At 47.3% G+C, this 23,414-nt stretch overlaps 1 protein-coding gene across 1 annotated transcript in view; it reads left to right on the top strand.

The window, feature by feature from the left end:
* LOC115468243 (hemopexin-like) overlaps positions 1-23,414 on the top strand; it is a 38,184-nt gene that overhangs the window by 6,329 nt on the left and 8,441 nt on the right. The window contains exons 3-7 of the mRNA XM_030199783.1: positions 5,011-5,088; positions 6,457-6,599; positions 10,968-11,121; positions 17,233-17,448; positions 22,991-23,107. Coding sequence (XP_030055643.1) covers positions 5,011-5,088; positions 6,457-6,599; positions 10,968-11,121; positions 17,233-17,448; positions 22,991-23,107 — 708 coding nt within the window. The remainder of the gene's footprint in view (positions 1-5,010; positions 5,089-6,456; positions 6,600-10,967; positions 11,122-17,232; positions 17,449-22,990; positions 23,108-23,414) is intronic.

Raw genomic sequence — 23,414 nt, forward strand, 5'->3', positions numbered from 1 at the left:
CGGTCATCTCGTACCCACGCCCCCGTCCCGTCCCTCATCCTGCCTTCACTAACCTACCAACATGCCCCCTTGAAAGTTGGCTGGTGCAGCAATGAAACAGCAGTTGAAGCCGGCCAAAATCGGCTTTCGATAATACCGATTTGGCCGGGATCATGAGATCGCCGGCGATCTCCCGATTTGTGTCGGAAGATCGCCGGCAATCACTTTCGAAAATAAGCCTGATAGGTATTTAAATGTGTCTATCATATCTCCCCTTTCCTGCCTTTCTTCCAAACTATACATATTGAGATCTTTAAGTCTGTCCCCATATGCTTTATGATGAAGATCACTAACCATTTTAGTTGCCACCCTCTGGACCAACTTCATCCTGTTTATATCTTTTTTGAAGGTGTTTTCTCCAGAATTGTACACATGAGGTCTCACTAGAGTCTTATACAGGGGCAACATCATTTTCCTACTTGCCATTCCTCTCCCTATGCTCCCAAGCTTTCTTCTAGCTTTCGCCAACGACTTTTCTACCTGTTTTGCCACTTTGAGATCATCACATACATCAGTGCCGTAGCGAGGGTGCCTGACACCCGGGGCGGGTCGCCGCTGCGCACCCCCCCCCCAGTGCAGGGCACGATGCCCCCCCCTCCGGAGCGCACCCCCCCCGAAACGCACCCTACCTTGCAGCGGGGGGCAGGCGGGAGGGCCGATCCGCCCCCAGTGCACGTCACTGGGAGCTGCGTCGGCTCTGCTGCTTCCCTGCTTTCTCTGCCTCGGAACAGGAAGTAACCTGTTCCGGGGCAGAAAAGAGCAGAGAACCAGCGAGCCGACACCCCCCCCCCCAGCACGTGCACCCGGGGCGGACCGCCCCACCGCCCCCCCTCTTCCTACGCCACTGACATACATACCAAGTTCTGCTCCTTTTTTTGTGCACAAAAGTCCTTCACCCTCTATACTGTACCATTCCCTCAAGTTTTTGCAATCCAAATTCATGACCCTGCATTTTTTAGCATTAAATCTAAGCTGCCAAATTCCAGACCATTCCTCTAGCTTTGCTAATTTGTTCCTCATGTTATCCACACCAACAAGTGTGTCTACCCTATTGCAGATTTTGGTATCATCCACAAAGAGGCCAAACTTACCAGACAACCCTTCAGCAATATCGCTTACAAAAATGTTAAAAAGAACCGTAACAAGAACCGAACCTTGTGACACACCAATGGTAACAGACCACTACCCACTCAACCAGTTTCTAAGTCAGTCAGTCAGTCACTTTAGGACCCATACCGAGGGCACTCAGTTTATTTTCCAAAACTTTATACCACTTAAATCAAAGGGGTTTACAAAAAACACACAAAGCATAAAAAAACACGTTAGTCGTCTATGTGGACTCATGTCTTCCCTCAGCTGAAGAGCCCTAACCACTTTAGCCTTTCCTGATTTGAGAGCCCTTCCATCCTCTTAATCATTCCAACCCTTTATTTACTGTATTTTAAATAAAGAAGGTTCTAATATTTCAGGGAGTCGATATTCAAAAGGGTTTAACAAATGGGAAAGGCTCATGCCTGGTTAAACCCAGGGCCGCCGACAGACTGGGCCGGGCCTGGGGCAAGGCTGCCCCCGGGGCCCCGCCCCGCCACCCCCACGAGGTTGCCACCGCCGCTCCCCCTCCACCCCCCCCCGAGGTCACCGCCGCTCCCCCCTCCACTCACCCCCCTCTGTCCGCCACTGGGCCAGGCCCCCTGCATTGAAATCACAGCGCCTCTCACCTCCGTGTGAAAGCGCTGCAGGCAGCAGAGCAGCACATCGCCTCCCTTCAGCCCTCCTTCCCTCCTTGTGTCCCGCCCTCACGGAAGTTACGTCAGATGAGGGCGGGACACAGGGAGGGAAGGAGGCCCGAAAGGAGGCGATCAGCGCTTTCACATGGAGGTGAGAGGCACTGTGATTTCAATGCAGGGGTCTGGCCTGGTTGCAGACGGTCGACGATGGAGGGCGGGTGGGACTGCGGTGCTGGGCCCCCCTTGGAGGCCCGGGCCGGGGGAATTTTGTCCCCCCTGCCCCCCCTTCTCGGCGGCTATGATTAAACCCAGTTGAGGTAAGCAGTCACGGATATTCAGTGGCACTTAACTGGTTAGTGAGTTCAATATCCTGCTAACTGGCCATCCCCTAACCAACTCAGTGAGGGAGGGCTGGGGGTAGAGAATGGGCAGTGTGATTTTCAGTCCACTAACTGGCTAAGTAACCACATGAAGTCAGGAGGAGTGGCTTAGTGGTTAGGGTGGTGGACTTTGGTCCTGGGGAACTGAGTTCGATTCCCACTTCAGGCACAGGCAACTCCTTGTGACTCTGGGCAAGTCACTTAACCCTCCATTGCCCCATGTAAGCCGCATTGAGCCTGCCATGAGTGGGAAAGCGCAGGGTACAAATGTAACAAAAATAAAATAGATACTATTGGAGATTGTACATGGAATGTTGCTACTATTGGAGATTCTACGTGGAATGTTGCTATTCCATGTAGAAGGCTGCACAGGCTTCTGTTTCTGTGAGTCTGACGTCCTGCAGAAGCCTGCGCGGCCACATTGGTGATCTGCAAGGGCCGACTTCTACGTGGAATGTTGCTAGTGGAATAACAACATTCCATGTAGAATCTCCAATAGTAGCAACAGTGGAGGAGTGGCCTAGTGGTTAGGGTGGTGGACTTTGGTCCTGAAGAACTGAGTTCGATTCCCGGCACAGGCAGCTCCTTGTGACTCTGGCCAAGTCACTTAACCCTCCATTGCCCCATGTAAGCCGCATTGAGCCTGCCATGAGTGGGAAAGTGCAGGGTACAAATGTAACAAAAATAAAATAGATACTATTGGAGATTCTACATGGAACGTTGCTACTATTGGAGATTCTACATGGAATGTTGCTTCTATTGGACATTTTACATGGAATGTTGCTATTCCACTAGCAACATTCCATATAGAGGGCTGCGCAGGCTTCTGTTTCTGTGAGTCTGACATCCTTCTCACAGAAGCAGAAGCCTGCGCGGCCACATTGGTCATCTGCAAGGGCTGACTTCTAGTGGAATAGCAACATTCCATGTAGAATCTCCAATAGTAGCAACAGTGGAGGAGTGGCCTAGTGATTAGGGTGCTGGACTTTGGTCCTGGGGAACTGAGGAACTGAGTTCGATTCCCACTGCAGGCACAGGCAGCTCCTTGTGACTCTGGGCAAGTCACTTAACCCTCCATTGCCCCATGTAAGCCGCATTGAGCCTGCCATGAGTGGGAAAGTGCGGGGAACAAATGTAACCAAAATAAATAGATACTATTGGAGATTCTACATGGAATGTTGCTACTATTGGAGATTCTACATGGAATGTTGCTATTCCACTAGCAACATTCCATGTAGAATCTCAAATAGTAGCAACAGTGGAGGAGTGGCCTAGTGGTGAGGGTGCTGGACTTTGGTCCTGGGGAACTGAGTTCGATTCCCACTTCAGGCACAGGCAGCTCCTTGTGACTCTGGGCAAGTCACTTAACCCTCCATTGCCCCATGTAAGCCACATTGAGCCTGCCATGAGTGGGAAAGCGCAAGGTACAAATGTAACAAAAAGAAAATAGATACTATTGGAGATTCTACATGGAATGTTGCTAGTGGAATAGCAACATTCCATGTAGAATCTCAAATAGTAGCAACAGTGGAGGAGTGGCCTAGTGATTAGGGTGGTGGACTTTGGTCCTGGGGAACTGAGGAACTGAGTTCGATTCCCACTGCAGGCACAGGCAGCTCCTTGTGACTCTGGGCAAGTCACTTAACCCTCCATTGCCCCATGTAAGCCGCATTGAGCCTGCCATGAGTGGGAAAGTGCAGGGTACAAATGTAACCAAAATAAAATAGATACTATTGGAGATTCTACATGGAATGTTGCTAGTGGAATAGCAACATTCCATGTAGAATCTCAAATAGTAGCAACAGTGGAGGAGTGGCCTAGTGATTAGGGTGGTGGACTTTGGTCCTGGGGAACTGAGGAACTGAGTTCGATTCCCACTGCAGGCACAGGCAGCTCCTTGTGACTCTGGGCAAGTCACTTAACCCTCCATTGCCCCATGTAAGCCGCATTGAGCCTGCCATGAGTGGGAAAGCGCAGGGTACAAATGTAACCAAAATAAAATAGATACTATTGGAGATTCTACATGGAATGTTGCTACTATTGGAGATTCTACATGGAATGTTGCTAGTGGAATAGCAACATTCCATGTAGAATCTCAAATAGTAGCAACAGTGGAGGAGTGGCCTAGTGATTAGGGTGGTGGACTTTGGTCCTGAGGAACTGAGGAACTGAGTTCGATTCCCACTGCAGGCACAGGCAGCTCCTTGTGACTCTGGGCAAGTCACTTAACCCTCCATTGCCCCATGTAAGCCACATTGAGCCTGCCATGAGTGGGAAAGCGCAAGGTACAAATGTAACAAAAAGAAAATAGATACTATTGGAGATTCTACATGGAATGTTGCTACTATTGGAGATTCTACATGGAATGTTGCTAGTGGAATAGCAACATTCCATGTAGAATCTCAAATAGTAGCAACAGTGGAGGAGTGGCCTAGTGATTAGGGTGGTGGACTTTGGTCCTGAGGAACTGAGGAACTGAGTTCGATTCCCACTTCAGGCACAGGCAGCTCCTTGTGACTCTGGGCAAGTCACTTAACCCTCCATTGCCCCATGTAAGCCGCATTGAGCCTGCCATGAGTGGGAAAGCGCAGGGTAGAAATGTAACAAAAAACAAACTGCAGCAAGTTAACCGGGCAGCAGTCTGAGTATCAGCCAGTGCTGTTTAACGTCTGGTGAGCGACTTGCCCAGTTTTGAATATCTGGCGTTAGGGTAGCTGCCGCTGGAAGTGCCTTGAAGCTGTTACCCCTCACTTGACAGAAAACATGACCGTGTCAGTTCTTCTGATTATGTTTTGGGTTTTATAATTCTGGTTCTACTTTTGGACTGCGCTGGTTGCTGATCACTGTTTCCTGCTTTCCCTCAGCTCTGGCCGATCCCTGTTCTCCTGAAGGCTTCGATGCAGTTACCCTGGATGACAAGGGCTTGATGCATTACTTCCGAGGTAAAACAAAGACCCAGTTTGATGGGATCCAGGTACAGAGTGTAGAGAGCAGCAAAGTCATAAAAAGATTTTTGTTTTAGTTAAAAGCAAGTGCTTTAGAGGTGGAACTAAAAGCACAGGTACCAGTCAGGAAACTTTCAGAATGATGGATAACACTACTTTGAGCTGTACATCCACATAATTTCACTGAATATATGACCAGAGAGCAGGCTACAAAAAAACACCTCTGGATTTTGTTAAAATCTTTGATACTGTCTTCCGTGAAATGCTCATTTACAAGGTAAAGTCTCTGTATAGTTCTAAGGGTCTTAGAGTAAATTAAATTTGTTGCAGGCTCTGATATGGTGGACTATTATAATAATTATCCAAAGAAAATATGCATAATGCTCCTTCCTCTCTCACAGCTCTCTCTCTAGGGTCCCTTCCTTTGTCTCTGCTCTGAGTTTTCTCTCTAGTGTCTCTTCCTATGTCTCTGCTCTCTCTAGTGTCCCTTCTTGTGTCTCTGCTCTCTCTAGTGTCTCTTCCTATGTCTCTGCTCTCTTTAGGGTCCCTTCCTGTGTCTCTGCTCTCTCTAGTGTCTCTTCCTATGTCTCTGCTATCTCTAGTGTCTCTTCCTATGTCTCTGCTCTCTTTAGGGTCCCTTCTTGTGTCTCTGCAGAGTTTTCTCTCTAGTATCCCTTCTTCCCTTCCTGTGTCTCTGCTCTGAGCCCAGTCTCTAGTGTTTCCTCCTACTACTACTACTACTATTTAGCATTTCTATAGCGCTACAAGGCATACGCAGCGCTGCACAAACATAGAAGAAAGACAGTCCCTGCTCAAAGAGCTTACAATCTAATAGACAAAAAATAAATAAAGTAAGCAAATCAAATCAATTAATGTGAACGGGAAGGAAGAGAGGAGGGTAGGTGGAGGCGAGTGGTTACAAGTGGTTACGAGTCAAAAGCAATGTTAAAGAGGTGGGCTTTCAGTCTAGATTTAAAGGTGGCCAAGGATGGGGCAAGACGTAGGGGCTCAGGAAGTTTATTCCAGGTGTAGGATGCAGCGAGACAGAAGGCGCGAAGTCTGGAGTTGGCAGTAGTGGAGAAGGGAACAGATAAGAAGGATTTATCCATGGAGCGGAGTGCACGGGAAGGGGTGTAGGGAAGGACGAGTGTAGAGAGATACTGGGGAGCAGCAGAGTGAGTACATTTATAGGTTAGTAGAAGAAGTTTGAACAGGATGCGAAAATGGATAGGGAGCCAGTGAAGGGTCTTGAGGAGAGGGGTAGTATGAGTAAAGCGACCCTGGCGGAAGATGTTTCCTTCACCTCTAACCTGATATTATCAGGCCTGTGTTCTTTTCTCTCATGCTGGTATTGTTTTTTCCCAGGTCATTATGTCTGGAAAGGTTTCAGAACACCAGCAGCGTTTATAAATGCCACCTGGCCAGAAATTGAAGGTCCCATTGACGCAGCCTTCCGCATTCACCATAAAAATCAACCAGAAGCTCATGAACGGATGTATTTATTTAAGGTGAGGACCACAGAGCAAATCAGATACCTCCTAAAGGTTAGAACACGGATCAGAAACCCACCCGGAGGGAGTGGTCAACATTTGAAATGATCCAAAAAGATTAAAAGAACTTTGCACATGGGGTGTAAAAGCCCAAAAGAGTTATTATTATTAGCATTTGTATCCCACATTTTCCCACCAATTTGCAGGCTCAATGTGGCTTACATTTGCCGTAATGGCAGTTGCCATTTCCGGGTGACAGAACTACAAATGGTATTGCGTTAAGGTGCATACATACATGATAATATACATGGAACAGATCATTATATATATACAGTATATAGCATGTTCATACAAACATGGTAAAGAGGAATAAGTTATGGTATTCCATGAAGGTTCCTGAGTAATAGATTGGGTTGTAACATACATTAGGTCATTGACTATATTTTTTATTTATGTTACATTTGTACCCTGCGCTTTCCCACTCATGGCAGGCTCAATGTGGCTTACTTGGGGCAATGGAGGGTTAAGTGACTTGCCCAGAGTCACAAGGAGCTGCCTGTGCCAGGAATTGAACTCAGTTCTTCAGGACCAAAGTCCACTACCCTAACCACCAGGCCACTCCGCTCCACCCTATTCAACATAACGTTTAAAGTGGTATTGCTTGATCATTAGTATCAAAGAGGCTAATCAGTCATGTGATAAGAGTTCGGTTTTGTATAGATCGTGTATGGCGTTATATTTGCTAGGGAGTGAGAGGCTGATAAGCACAGACCAGGAAAGGGACCTTGGGGTGATAGTTTTGGAGGACCTTAAGACAGCGAAATAACATGACAAGTTGGTGGCTGTAACCAAAAGTATGCTAAGCTGCATAGAGAGAGGCATATCCAGTAGAATAAAGGACGTGTTAATGCCACTGTACAAGTCATTGGTGAGGCCCCGTTTGGAGTATTGTGTTCAGTTTTGGAGGTAGCAAAAGACTTGAGGCAGTTCAGAGGAAAATGACTAAAATGATATGGGACTTGTTCCAAAAGACATATAAGAAGAGACTTGAAGACCTGCCTATGTATACCCTAGAGCAGGGTTTCTCATCCCGGGACACACCTATGCATGAAATAAATTGTGTGTGTTGTCTCCACACTTTGCAAATCTCTCTCATGCATATTCATTGTGGGTATCCTGGAAATCTGACTGGCTGGGTGTGTCTCGAGAACTGGACTGAGAATCCCTGCCCTAGTGGAAAGGAGGGATAGGGGAAAATGATACAGACGTTTAAATACTTAAAACGTATTAATATGCAAACTAATCTTTTTCAGAGATGGGGAAGCAGTAGAACTAGAGGTCATGAGTTGAGGTTGCAGGGTGGGAGATTTAGGAACAATATCAGGAAATACTTTTTCATGGAAAGGGTGGTGGATGCCTGGAAAGCCCTCCCAGGAGGTTGTGAAGACAAAAACAGTGACGGAATTCAAGAATGTGTGGGATAAACATAGAAAAAGGATGGAATCCAATTAAAACTAAACTTAAATGGTCTCCTCTCTGGAGTCAGCTTTGACGATAGATTCAGAGGTTGGGAAGTAAGACCAATGTTGGGCAGACTTCTACGGTCCTGGGTCCTATAAATGGTAAAAACAGATTAGGTTCAAGGCTGGATGGGCTTTGACAGCAACTCCAGTATTTGGGAAATAGGACTGCTGCTGGGTAGACATCTACGGTTTATGCCCCAAAATTGGCAGGGAGAGACAGATTGAGTCTACCAGTGTTAAATCATGAAGAAGTGGAACCTGTGCAGCCACCTTGTTGGGCAAATTGGATGGACGGTGCAGCTCTTTATCTGCCGTCATTTACTGCGTTACTATCAGGCTTATTTTTGAAAGAGAAGGGCACCCATCTTTCGACACAAATCGGGAGATGGGCATCCTTCTCTCAGGGTCGCCCAAATCGGCATAATCGAAAGCCAATTTTGGGCGTCCCCAACTGCTTCCCATTGCGGGGACGACAAAAGTTCACGGGAGCATGTCAGAGGTGTAGCGAAGGCGGGACTGGGGCGTGCCTAACTGATGGGCGTCCTCGAGCGATAATGGAAAAAAGAAGGGCGTCCCTGACGAGCACTTGGCCGACTTTACTTGGTCCATTTTTTCTTACGACCAAGCCTCAAAAAGGTGCCCAAGCTGACCAGATGACCACCAGAGGGAATCGGGGATGACCTCCCCTGACTCCCCTACTGGTCACTAACCACCTCCCACCCCGAAAAAAACAACTTTAAAAACTTTTTTTACCAGCCTGAAATGTAACATTCAGGTCCATTGCAGCAGTATGTAGGTCCCTTGGGGGGGGGGGGGGGGAAGTATGTGTGTATCAGCGGAGGCATAGCGCAGGCGTGGACATCCTTCTTTCAAACATTGTGGATGTTCTAAACTGCCCCCCCCCCCCCACAGGGACATCCAAACTTCAAGGGAGTGGAGTAGAGCAGAGGAGTGGCCTAGTGGTTAGAGTACTGGTCTTGCAATCCAGAGGTGGCCAGTTCAAATCCCACTGCTGCTACTTGTGATCCAAAATCCAAGTAAATAAAGGGACTGTCAGAGGCATAGCAGGCATGGACATCCTTCTCACAGAAACATCCACATTTCGCCATTGCAGGGACGGAGGCATAGCGACATATGTCCTTCACCCATACTCTAAAAAAAAAAAAGACATCCCTGACGAGCACTTGGACGTTTTCACCTGGACTTGTATTTTTCTAAGGTTGTAGACGTCTATTATACACGCAGCTTGTCTACATGTATGAAGCCGCTTTTGGCAAGCACAGAGCAGCCATGCATAATGCTTGGCTTCTCTGCACTGGCTTCCCCTCCTTAGGAAGGAAATTGTGTGCAAATGAGCTAACAGTGAGCAGCTCATTTGCATGCGATTTCCTTCATGCATGCCCGTTCCTTTCCAAATCACTAAGGGATCGGTAAGGGAAGGGCTTTTTCCGTTCAGTTAGTGCATCAGTTAGTCCACTGCAGTGCCCCCTAGGGTGCCCGTTTGGTGTCCTGGCATGTCAGGGGGACCAGTGCACTACGAATGTTGGCTCCTCCCATGGCCAAATGACTTGGATTTGGTCGTTTTTGAGATGGGTGTCTGTGGTTTCCATTATCGCCGAAAACCAGCGATGACCATCTCTAAGGTCGACCATCTCAACATTTATGTCGACCATTTCTAAGGTCGACCTAAATGTTGAGATTTGGGCGTCCCCAAAATGAAAGCTGGACGCCCTTCGCGGGGACATCCTGCGAGGACGCCCTCAGGAAAACTTGGGCGCCCTGTTCGATTATGCCCCTCTAAGTTACCTCATGTGCCCAAATCTGTGTGCCACAGGTTAGAGGTTGTAGCACCTCCATGTCCCAGGGGTTAGGAGCCAGAACACAGGTGAAAAACTTGCTTGGCCTCTCTCAGCCTTCCATTTCTCACAGGCTGTGGATTGGAATTTGAATTATGCTTGACCCAGCTCCAGGCTTCACATGTAGATCAATTCACATCAGAACCCCACTTCAAGGGTCCTACATCATGTCTCACATGTTAGAGACTAAAACGCCTGCAGTAACCAATACTCCATCTCGTAGGTTACACATTTAATCATGTGTCATGATTCCATTTCTATGGGCTATAGATTGGATGAGAATAGATATGACAACCTCACCAGCGTCATGTCCTACAAGTTAGAGGCTCAGTTCATATCAGTAACCTATAAAGGGATCCAGTTCCATGTCTCAGAGGATAAGGGTAAGAACAGAGGTCAAACCCATGGCAGTGGGTTCCATGCTGCACCAGCAGGTCCACTTCAGCTGGCTATCGCTATGCCTCACCAGTGAGAGATCAGAACACACATCAAAACCTCCCCATCTTAGGGTCCAGGACCATGTCCCACAGGTTAGCAAACGGAAACAATTAAAAGAGTACCCCCCTCCCGACCAGGATCCAAACCAGCTCTCTGTCTTTGTGATTAGGGAACCGAAAACAGATAGCAGTCCCATCTCAGGGGCCCAGCAACATGTCATACAGTGACAGCCTTTGGGGGTGTGGAGGGAACCAATAAGCAGCAACAAGAAGTAGCATTGGAGAAATGCACTGTAGAATGTGTAAGGAAAAGGGTTGGTCGTGATGGTTCCCTGATGAGACCTTGATGAAAAAGAATGCAGAGAATAGCTATGTGTGACACACTCATGTTGGGAAGTGGATGAAGAGATGAGTGGGACAGATTGATGTAGGCTGAGGACAGAGGTGAGTAAACCACAAAAAGATAAAGTGACAGGTCAGAAAGAGTGAGGGTGTCAGAGGCAGGATTAGAACCTTTTGATGTGTGATATACTTATTATTTTCACTTATTTGAGCCTTTTCTCTCCCCAGGATGACTTAGTGTGGGCTTACTATGAAGGCAAGCTAGTGGCTGGCTTTCCCCGGAGGATCAGAGAGGAGTTCCCTGGTGTTCCTGGACACCTAGACTCAGCTGTGGAGTGTCCCTCAGGAGAATGCAAGTCAGACACTGTCCTTTTCTTCAAGGGTACGAAACATGGCAGGTTGGCAGCAGGGGGTGCTGCTGGCAGAGAGACGACTATTTTGATTTGAGTATTCCTAATTTTCCTTCTCATTAGCGCCTCTTCCTGGCCTGTGATTCCACTTACTTGTCTTTAGGTAGCTCATGGAATCAACCTCTCAGAAAACTGCGATAGTACTTGATGGCCAGGAATTAAATATCATATGTTCACTTCATCAGAACTAGGCAGCAGTGGCGTACCAAGGGGGGGGGGCGGTCCGCCCTGGGTGCACGCCACTGGGGGGGTGCCACGGCGCGCGCCTGCTCTGAGATCGCTGGTTTCGCGCGTTCGCTGCAGCTCCCTGTTCCGGGTCAGAGGGAGCTGCAGCGAACGCGTGAAGTCAGGGAACTCTGAGCAGGCGCGCGCTGCGGCACCCCCCCAGCGGCGTGCACCCAGGGGGGGGTCCGCGCTACATCATGGGGGGGGGGTGCTGCACCGGGGGGGGGGGGGGGGGGTCCGCGCTGCATCGGGGGGGGGGGGGTGCTGCACCCGGGGGGCCCCCCCGGGTGTCCGCCCCCCTAGGAACGCCACTGCTCAGTAGTGAGGTGAGATGCACATGTAGCGTTTCATAAAAACATAAAAATAGCCATATTGGGTCAGACCAATGGTCCATCTTGCCCATTATCCTGCTTTCAACAGTGGCCGATCCAGGATCTCAAGTACCTGGCAGAAACCCAAATAGTAGCAACATTCCATGATACCAATCTCAGGGCAAGCAGTGGCTTCCCCATGTCTACTATGGACTTTTCCTCCAGGAACTTGTCCAGACCTTTCTTATGCTAACCGCTGTTACCACATCCTCCGGCAATGAGCTCCAGAGCTTATTCATTCAGTGAAAAAATATTTCCTCCTATTTGTTTTAAAACTATTTCCATGTAACTTCATTGAGTGCCCCCTACTCTGAACTTTTTGAAAGAGTAAAAAATCGATTCACTTCTACTCGTTCTACACCATTCAGGATTTTACAGACCTCAGTCATATCTCCTCTCAGCTGTCTCTTTTCCAAATTGAAAAGCCCTGACCTCTTTAGCTTTTCTCATATGAGAGGAATTCCATCCCCTTATCATTTTGGTTGCTTTTCTTTGAATCTTTTCTAATTCTGTTCTATTTATTTTGAGAATGGAGCACAATACTCAAGATGAGGTCGCACCATGGAGCATTACAGAGGCATTATAGTACTCTTGGTCTCAGGGACGACGACACTGGGCTGGGCCCAGGGCAAGGCTGCCCCCAGGGCCCCGCCCCTGCTGCCCTCGCCCCCACCGCCCCCCAGAGGTCACCGCTGCCGCTCCTCCCCTCTATCCACCACCGGGCCAGGCCCCCTGCATTGAAATCGTAGTCTCACCTCAATGTAAGCAGCACTGCAGGCAGCAGAACGCCTCCCTTCAGCCCTCCTTCCCTCCTTGCGTCCCGCTCTCGCAGAAGTTACGTCAGACGAGGGCGGGACACAGGGAGGGAAGGAGGGCCGGCGTTCTGCTGCCTGCAGCGCTGCTTCCACAGAGGTGAGACTGCGATTTCAATGCAGGGGGCAGGTGGTCGACGATGGAGGGCGGGTGGGACTGCAGCGCCGGGCCTGGGGAATTTTGTCCCCCCTGCTCCCCCTCTTAGCAGCTATGCTTGGTCTTATTTACCAAGCCCTTCCTAATAATTTCTAGCATCCTGTTTGCTTTTTTTTGGCCGCTGCCGCACACTGAGCAGAAGATTTCAGCGTATTGTCTAAAATGACACCTAGATCTTTTGGGTGCTGGCTCCAAAGGTAGACCCTAGCATTTGGTAACTAAGATTCATATTATTCTTCCCATGTGCATCGCTTGCATTTGAACATAAAATTTGATCTGCTATTTGGATGCCCAGGTCTTCCAGTTTCCTAAGCTCTTCCTGCAGTTAAGTACATAAGTAATGCCACACTGGGAAAAGACCAAGGGTCCATCGAGCCCAGCATCCTGTCCATGACAGCGGCCAATCCAGGCCAAGGGCACCTGGCAAGCTTCCCAAACGTACAAACATTCTATACATGTTATTTCTGGAATTGTGGATTTTTCCCAAGTCCATTTAGTAGTGGTTTATGGACTTGTCCTTTAGGAAACGGTCTAACCCTTTTTTAAACTCTGCCAAGCTAACCACCTTCACCACGTTCTCCGGCAACGAATTCCAGAGTTTAATTACGCGTTGGGTGAAGAAAAAATTTCTCCGATTTGTTTTAAATTTACTACACTGTAGTTTCATCGCATGCCCCCTAATCCTAGTATTTTTGGAAAGCGTGAACAGATGCTTCACATCCACCTGTTCCACTCCACTCATTATTTTATATACCTCTATCATGTCTCCCCTCAGCCATCTCTTCTCCAAGCTGAAAATCCCTAGCTTCCTTAGTCTTTCTTCATAGGGAAGTCGTCCCATCCCCGCTATCATTTTAGTCGCCCTTCGCTGCACCTTTTCCAATTCCAGTATATCTTCACAGTCTGCATTTGTTTTTAACAACTTTGAATAGTTTTGTGTCATCTTCAAATGTAATCACCTCACTCATCATTCCAATTTCCGGATCATTTATGGTTCAACATTTTTATTGATGACCAACCAACCAGAACACTTTTAACAATATGAATATACGGAGATTCCAATATGAAGATATATACAATAAAAACAAAATGATGCAGTCCGCCATCAAACTTTTAACTTTTCATCTCCACCCTATCCTTCTGTTTTTATGTTTAAATGATTTCTAGTATTATGAACCACCTTGCAGCACTTAAACCACAATCTTGCAGAATACAAATGTGTTAACCAATCATTTTGTACGTGCTCAACATAATACAATCAACTATCCAAGTGAATTCAACCAATTTTCTCCCCTCCCCAACCCCTATAGATTCCAGATCATTTATAAAAATGTTAAATAGCACCAGTCCCAGTACAGATCCCTATGGCACACCACTATTCACTCTCCTCCATTGAGAAAATTGCCATTTAACACTGTCCGTTGTTTTTTGGCCCATAACCAATCCGTAATCCATAACAGAACATTGCTTCATATGCCATGACTCTACTTTTCTCAGGTGTCTCTCATGAGGAAGTTTGTTACTACTTTTTAATTTGTTGATTTGGCTCAGTACATCTTGCAGGTTCACAGAGATTTATTTCAGGTCCTCTGCATCATCATTCTTGAAAACTACAGGTAGATCTCTTACATCTTTTTCCGTAAAGATCGAAGCAAAGAATTCATTCAGTTTCTCCACTATGGCCTTGTCTTCCCTTAGTGCCCCTTTTGCTCCTTCATGATCTAATGGTCCCACAAATTCTCTCACAGGCTTTCTGCTTCTGATGTACCTGAAAAAGTTGTTACTGTAAGTTTTTACCTCCACGGCGAGTTTCTCTTCATATTCTCTTTTAGCCTTCTTTATCAATGCTTTGCATCTAGCTTGACAGTGCTTATGTTGCTTCTTATTTTCTTCATTCAGATCCTTTTTCCATTCTTTGAAAGATGTTCTTTTGGATCTAATAGTCTCTTTCACTTCACCTTTTAACCTTGCTGGCTGTCGTTTGCTCTTCTTTCCACTTTTGTAAATATGTGGAATACATCTGGTCTGGGCTTCCAAGATGGCATTTTTAAACAACGTCCATGCCTGATTTAAAGTCCTACATGCAAATACAAGTGAACAGCTAGGATGCACACTTAATCTTATGATAAATTGGAGAAAAAGACCTCAGATGTTGCAAGAAACTTACACCAACCTTATTGTTTGCTAGGTTGGGGGAAAAGTCTTTAGCGACAATTCAGTCATAGGTCAAAAAACATGCTTAGTTCATTTATTACAATCAATTTTTTCAACCAAAGTTTTTAAAACTATTTTATGGTTATTTTTTAAATTATATTTTGAAATCATTTGCAGGTTCTTTTCTTTATATATATTAGGTTATCAATAGAAATCAAACAAAATAAAACATGGAAAACAAAATAAGATGATATCTTTTTTATTGGACATAACTTAATACATTTCTTGATTAGCTTTCGAAGGTTGCCCTTCTTCCTCAGATCGGAAATAAGCAAATGTGGTAGCAGATAGTATATATAAGAGAAACATCAAAGCATTACTTTGACTGACAAGGTGGGAGGGTGGGGGTGGGTCGGAGGTATGCATGGGGACATCAAAGCATATCATTGATATTCTAACAGGATGGGTGTGGATAGGTGAGGGGAGGGTGATCAACAGAGAAATACAATTTTATGGTTTATAATGGGTTAGAAAACCCAGATCCTTATTAAGTCCTGTTTGTTGGGTGTCAAAATATTCAATCATTCTTATTTCAAAGGTCTTACGTTCCTGTATTGTTTTAAAATTACCTTTCAGTATTCTTACTGCATGCATACCCCCACCCTCCCACTCTGTCAGACAATCAAAGTAATGCTTTGATGTTTCTCTCATATATACTATCTGCTACCACATTTGCTTATTTCCGATCTGAGGAAGAAGGGCAACCTTCGAAAGCTAATCAAGAAATGTATTAAGTTATGTCCAATAAAAAAGGTATCATCTTATTTTCTTTTCCATGTTTTATTTTGTTTGATTTCTATTGATAACCTTAAGAGTGGACTAACACGACTACCACACCTCTCTACTTTATATATATTGAAATGAGGTTTGCAGGCAACACACTTTCTTTCACATAGAGATCAACTTCTCAGAAATGAGAAAGAAACTCTTTTTTTTATCCCCAATTATCAAAAAATGTTGTTGATCTCTATTTTGTATAGCAGTGATGAGCAGTGTGGAGTGACCCCGACAGGCGCCCATTTCACTGTAGCTTCGTCAAGGGATCATGTCGATGGTCACTCACAAACACACGCTTTGAATGTAACATAGTAACATAGTAGATGATGGCAGAAAAAGACCTGCACGGTCCATCCAGTCTGCCCAAGAAGATAAATTCATATGTGCTACTTTTTTATTTGTACTGTCCTCTTCAGTGCACAGACCGTATAAGTCTGGCCAGCCCTATCCCCGCCTCCCAACCACCAACTCTGCCTCCCAACCACCAGCTCTGGCACAGACCCTATAAGTCTGCCCAGCACTATCCCTGCCTCCATGCTTTCATGCAGTAAAACATTGATTGCAATAAATGAACTAAGGATGTTTTTTGACCTATGATTGAATTGTAGCTAAAGACTTTTTTCCCAACCTATCAACAATAAGGTTGGTGTAAGTTTCTTGCCACATCTGTGAGGTCTTTTCCTCCAGTTTATTATAAGATTAAGTGTGGATTCTAGCTGTTCATTTGTATTTGCATGGTTGACATATTAGAGTGTGAACATTATTACCATGTTTTTGCTATTAAGTGATTTAAAGACTTAACCTTTGCAGCTGATACTTTTCGCTACTTTTTAACCATTTTCTTAATTTTGTCACAGTTGCCCTTTGGAAAATCCAGTGCTGCTATAGTAGATTTCCTTTGCGACTTCACTCCAGATATTAGCTCAGATTTGATCATGTTATGATCACTGTTTCCCAATGGACCCAAAATTTACCATTCATCGTTCACAAAAATCTCTCATGTGTTACTAACTCTTTCCCACAAGCAACAAACTTAATTGACAGAAAGAAATTACCTGGGGTTCCTTTATCATGAATCAGGAGCAGAATGTGACGATGCTGGTCCACCTCCAGGAGGTGCTTCTGTTTCAGGATCCCTGGGCAATGAGCAGTGTCTCAGTCCCTGCTGAGATCCCTGAACAATGAGACAATGTGTCATTCTCTGGTGAGATTCCTGGATAATGAGGCAGTGTCTCACTTCCTGCTGAGATCCATGGGTAATGATACAGTGTCTCACTCCCTGGTGAGATCCCTGAACAATGAGACAATGTGTCATTCTCTGGTGAGATTTCTGGGTTACTGAGGGAGTGTGTTACTCTGTGGTGAGATTCCTGGGTTATTGAGACAGAGTGTTACTCTCTGCTGAGATCCCTGGGTAATAAGACAGTGTGTCACTCCCTGGTAAGATACCTGGATAATGAGGCAGTATGTCACTCTCTGGGAGAATTGGAGATATCTAGCCATACTGTACCTCTGTTCTCTTTGCAGAGGGTTCAGTGTACGTTTACGTCCTCGGTGAGACCCCTGCAGTGAAGAAGAGGGCTTGGCCCTTACCTCAAAGCTGCTCAGCTGCTGTTCGCTGGTTGGAGAAGTATTACTGCTTCCATGGTGTCAACTTTACTCGTTTCACCCCTGTGTCCTTTGAGATTCCTCTTGGCTACCCTCTAGATACCCGGGACTACTTCATCCACTGTCCTGGCAGAGGTAAGGTTCAACAGTGACCCGGCAAGATCTTAGCCTCTCCCATCCTGTGCTTGTGATGTACACTCAGAAGAGAGGAGGCAGGACTGGATTAAGGCATATGCAAATTAGTTAGTGCCTAGGGCCCAAACATTTAAGATGAACCCTGTCAGTTGGGCTACTTCAAAGGGGTGAAAGGCAGATCTTTACCCCCAATATGTTGGCTAATAGTAGAGATATGAGGGGAAAGGGAAATGGGACTTGATATACTGCCTTTCTGAGGTTTTTTGCAACTACATTCAAAGTGGTTTACATATATTCAGGTACTTATTTTGTACCAGGAGCAATGGAGGGTTAAGTGACTTGTCACAAGGAGCTGCAGTGGGACTCAAACTCGATTCCCCAGGATCAAAGTCTGCTGCACTAACCACTAGGCTACTCCTCCACTAGCAACATTCCATGTAGAAGCCTGCCCTTGCAGATCAGCATTTCAGCCGCGCAGGCTTCTCTTTCTGTGAGTCTGACATCCTGCACATACGTTCAGGACATCAGACTCACAGAAACAGAATCCTGCGCGGCTGCGTTGCTGATCTGCCAGGGCCAGCATCTACATGGAATGTTGCTAGTGGAATAGTAACATTCCATGTAGAATCTCAAATAGTAGCAACAGAATCTCAATAGTAGCTACATTCCATGTAGAATCTCCAATAGTAGCAACATTCCATGTAGAATCTACAAATAGTAGCAACATTCCATTTAGAATCTATAGAAATCAAACAAAATAAAACATGGAAAAGAAAATAAGATGATACCTTTTTTATTGGACATAACTTAATACATTTCTTGATTAGCTTTCGAAGGTTGCCCTTCTTCCTCAGATCGGAAATAAGCAAATGTGGTAGCAGATAGTATATATAAGTGAAAACATTCAAGCATTACTATGACAGTCTGACAGGGTGGGAGGATGGGGGTGGGTAGGACGTATGCATGGGAACATCAAAGCATATCATTGATATTCTAACAGGGTGGGTGTGGATAGGTGAGGGGAGGGTGATCAACAGAGACATACAGCTTTATGGTTTATAATGGACTAGGAACCCCAGATCCTTGTTAAGTCCTTTCTGTTGGGTGTTAAACTATTGAATCATTCTGACTTCAAAGGTCTTACGTTCTTGTATGGTTTTAAAGTTACCTTTCAGGATTCTCACTGTGAAGTCACTGGTACAGTGTCCTGGTCCTGTAAAATGCTGACCAACAGGCGTGGGGGCCCTACTGGCACCAGTATTGTTCATGTGATGTCTATGTAAATTGAATCTTGTCTTAAGCATCTGGCCTGTTTCTCCAATATAGCATCCTTCGTTACATTTTTTACACTGAATGATATATACCACATTGGAAGATGAGCAAGTGAAAGATCCCTTTATGTTGAATATCTTTCCTTTGTGGATGACTGTGGGGTCCTGTGAAATATTTTGGCATAGTTTGCAACTGGATAAATTACAGGGAAGTGTGCCCTTCTGTTCCTTTTCAGTCTGTGATGGAAGTTTACTTCTGATTAGCTTGTGTTTTAAGTTGGGTGGCTGTCGGAAGGCCAGTACTGGTGGGGATGGGAATATCTCTTTCAGTAATTCATCCTCCTGGAGTATAGGTTGTAGATCTCTTATGATTTTCCTCAGTTTTTCCAGCTCTGGGTTGTATGTCACTACAAGGGGGGTTCTGTCTGTGGATTTTTTCTCCTTGTACTGTAGCAGATTCTCCCTGGGTGTTTTGAGGGAGAAGGCAATATTCTTGGAGATTATTTTGGGGTTGTAGCCTTTCTGTTTGAAGGATGCAGTCAGGCTTTTAAGGTGTCTGTCTCTGTCCCCTGGGTCAGAGCAGATACGGTGGTATCTTGTGGCTTGGCTGTAAATGATGGATCTTTTTGTATGTGAAGGATGGAAGCTGGAGTTGTGGAGATAGCTGCATCTGTCTGTGGGTTTCTTGTATATAAATGTTTGTATACAGCCATCACTGATTGAGACCGTGGTGTCCAAAAAATTGACTTTTTCTGGGGAGTAGTCAATTTTGAATCTGATTGTAGGATGGTATGTATTGAAGGCAGAATAAAATTGTTTCAGAGTTTCTTCCCCCTCCGTCCAAATCATAAAAATGTCATCGATGTACCGGTAGTATTTTAGAGGTTTGGTCTGGTGTGTATTCAGAAATGTCTCTTCCAGCTAAGCCATAAAAAGGTTGGCATATTGGGGTGCTGTCCTGGTGCCCATCGCAGTGCCCATTATTTGTAGATCGATATCATTGTTAAAACGGAAGTAGTTGTGAGTTAAAATGAATTTGATTAATATTGTAATAGTTTCTGGTGAGTATTGATGGTCCAGTGTGGATTTTTTTAGGAGTCTGAAATAGGGAAAGGGAAATGGGACTTGATATACCACCTTTCTGAGTTTTCTTGCAGCTACATTCAAAGCGGTTTACATATATTCAGGTACTTATTTTGAGCAGGAACAGACCCAGAGCCATTGCTCTGATGCCCCCCAGGAGGTCTTTCTGTTTATCTTGACCATCCCTTATGTGCTGTCTTCTAGCGGGGCAGCAGAGGTTGGCTCACAGTACTTCTTCCCTACTGCTGCCACCTGGACTGCTGGCTTTCATCTCACTGGGTGGGGTGTCTAGTCTCACAGGAGCTTCCAGCCTGGCACAGTTCACAGAGGAAAGTTGGTAGAGGAGGAGGCAGCAGTATGAAAGAAGTAACTGTGAGCCCTCTGGGGCTAGGAAAACAGCCAGAGTAGCTGAATGTAACTCACCTTAAGCCAATGTGGAAAAGGTGTGAGTTAAATCCCAAATTCCTGCTGTCTGGTGAGGATCAAGTGATTGTGGGAGGATAAGGAAGGTGAAATGGTTATGCCTAGGAGTTGGGAGGGATGTTTTATCAATGTATTTCTTGTGGTGGTGGTGTTGGGAGGGGCAACATGGTCCATTACAGGGTTCATCCTGCCCTGAGAGCCAGTAAAGTGAATTTTACAGAGTAACTCCGTCCGTGTACACTTTCTCTTAAGATATTCACTTGCTGCTGATGCTCAAGGAAAAGAACAATGCCGAAATTTCAAATAGTGCCAGGATTAGAGGATAGTCCATAAATCTAACTGGTAGGAGATTTTCTGCTGTGGAACTTAATGCTGAGAGATATGGGCAAAGGTTGACAGTAAGGATTGCATAAGTTTCTGAAGGACAGATCCATCAATAGATATTAGCCAGGTAGATCTGGGTATGACTTCTGGGAATAATGAGAACAGGGAAGGGATCTATGGATACTCTCAACAAAATCCAGATAGACCGCCAGAGGGGATTCTGGTTTTGGTGAATCACTGTTTTTTTCTCAACACAACACTTCTAACATCTAACAGAGCTGGTAGTGGGAGGCGGGGCTGGAGGTTGGGAGGCGGGGAGAGTGCGGGGCAGACTTATACGGTCTGTGCCAGAGCCAGTGGTGGGAGGCAGGACTGGAGGTTGGGAGGCGGGGAGAGTGCGGGGCAGACTTATACGGTCTGTGCCAGAGCCAGTGGTGGGAGGCAGGACTGGAGGTTGGGAGGCGGGGATAGTGCGGGGCAGACTTATACGGTCTGTGCCAGAGCCGGTGGTTGGGAGGCGGGACTGGAGGTTGGGAGGCGGGGATAGTGCGGGGCAGACTTATACGGTCTGTGCCAGAGCCGGTGGTTGGGAGGCGGGACTGGAGGTTGGGAGGCGGGGATAGTGCGGGGCAGACTTATACAGTCTGTGCCAGAGCCGGTGGTTGGGAGGCGGGGCTGGAGGTTAAGAGGCGGGGATAGTGCGGGGCAGACTTATACGGTCTGTGCCAGAGCCAGTGGTGGGAGGCAGGACTGGAGGTTGGGAGGCGGGGATAGTGCGGGGCAGACTTATACAGTCTGTGCCAGAGCTGGTGGCTGGGAGGCGGGGCTAGAGGTTGGGAGGCGGGGATAGTGCGGGGCAGACTTATACGGTCTGTGCCAGAGCCAGTGGTGGGAGGCGGGACTGGAGGTTGGGAGGCGGGGATAGTGCGGGGCAGACTTATACGGTCTGTGCCAGAGCCGGTGGTTGGGAGGCGGGGCTGGAGGTTGGGAGGCGGGGATAGTGCGGGGCAGACTTATATGGTCTGTGCCAGAGCCAGTGGTGGGAGGCGGGACTGGAGGTTGGGAGGCGGGGATAGTGCGGGGCAGACTTATACGGTCTGTGCCAGAGCCAGTGGTGGGAGGCAGGACTGGAGGTTGGGAGGCGGGGATAGTGCGGGGCAGACTTATACAGTCTGTGCCAGAGCTGGTGGTTGGGAGGCGGGGCTAGAGGTTGGGAGGCGGGGATAGTGCGGGGCAGACTTATACGGTCTGTGCCAGAGCCAGTGGTGGGAGGCGGGACTGGAGGTTGGGAGGCAGGGATAGTGCGGGGCAGACTTATACGGTCTGTGCCAGAGCCGGTGGTTGGGAGGCGGGGCTGGAGGTTGGGAGGCGGGGATAGTGCGGGGCAGACTTATATGGTCTGTGCCAGAGCCAGTGGTGGGAGGCGGGACTGGAGGTTGGGAGGCGGGGATAGTGCGGGGCAGACTTATACGGTCTGTGCCAGAGCCGGTGGTTGGGAGGCAGGGCTGGAGGTTGGGAGGCGGGGATAGTGCGGGGCAGACTTATACGGTCTGTGCCAGAGCCGGTAGTGGGAGGCGGGGCTGGAGGTTGGGAGGCGGGGATAGTGCGGGGCAGACTTATACGGTTTGTGCCAGAGCCGGTGGTTGGGAGGCGGGGTTGGAGGTTGGGAGGCGGGGATAGTGCGGGGCAGACTTATACGGTCTGTGCCAGAGCCAGTGGTGGGAGGCAGGACTGGAGGTTGGGAGGCGGGGATAGTGCGGGGCAGACTTATACAGTCTGTGCCAGAGCTGGTGGTTGGGAGGCGGGGCTGGAGGTTGGGAGGCGGGGATAGTGCGGGGCAGACTTATACGGTCTGTGCCAGAGCCAGTGGTGGGAGGCGGGACTGGAGGTTGGGAGGCGGGGATAGTGCGGGGCAGACTTATACGGTCTGTGCCAGAGCCGGTGGTTGGGAGGCGGGGCTGGAGGTTGGGAGGCGGGGATAGTGCGGGGCAGACTTATATGGTCTGTGCCAGAGCCAGTGGTGGGAGGCGGGACTGGAGGTTGGGAGGCGGGGATAGTGCGGGGCAGACTTATACGGTCTGTGCCAGAGCCGGTAGTGGGAGGCGGGGCTGGAGGTTGGGAGGCGGGGATAGTGCGGGGCAGACTTATACGGTCTGTGCCAGAGCCGGTGGTTGGGAGGCGGGGATAGTGCGGGGCAGACTTATACGGTCTGTGCCAGAGCCAGTGGTGGGAGGCGGGACTGGAGGTTGGGAGGCGGGGCTAGTGCTGGGCAGACTTATACGGTCTGTGCCCTGAAGAGCACAGGTACAAATCAAAGTAGGGTATACACAAAAGTAGCACACATGAGTTGTCTTGTTGGGCAGACTGGATGGACCGTGCAGGTCTTTTCTGCCGTCATCTACTATGTTACTATGTTACTATAAACGTCTCTTCTCTTACAGGTCACGGCTTTGAAACCCGGAGAAATTACACCTTCTTGTCAGTCAAAGATCGATGCAGTAACAGGTCTTTCGATGCCTTTAGCTCAGACGACTCCGGCAGGACCTATGCATTCCGAGGTGAGGCAGCAACGGGACATGATGCATGAGGACTGCAGAAAAACAACATTACTCAAAGTGCCTGTATTTATTGGGAGAGTCAATGCCACATCTGCTTAGTCCTTTTCTGTTGTTTATTCTGCCCTATATTTATTGGGGGAGTCATTTCTAGGTCTACTCAGCTCATTCTTCCCTACATTTACTGGGGGAGTTATTTGCCGTCCTTTTCTCTTCTTGTCACGTTGCTGGCATCAACATTTAAAAAGTAGATAGAGCAGCTTTTAAACTAGAAACGGGGGAAAGGCTGACAGTTTCTCAAAAGCACATG

Source organism: Microcaecilia unicolor, chromosome 4 (assembly GCF_901765095.1).
Source record: "Microcaecilia unicolor chromosome 4, aMicUni1.1, whole genome shotgun sequence".
In the NCBI taxonomy this organism is placed as follows: Eukaryota; Metazoa; Chordata; class Amphibia; order Gymnophiona; family Siphonopidae; genus Microcaecilia; species Microcaecilia unicolor.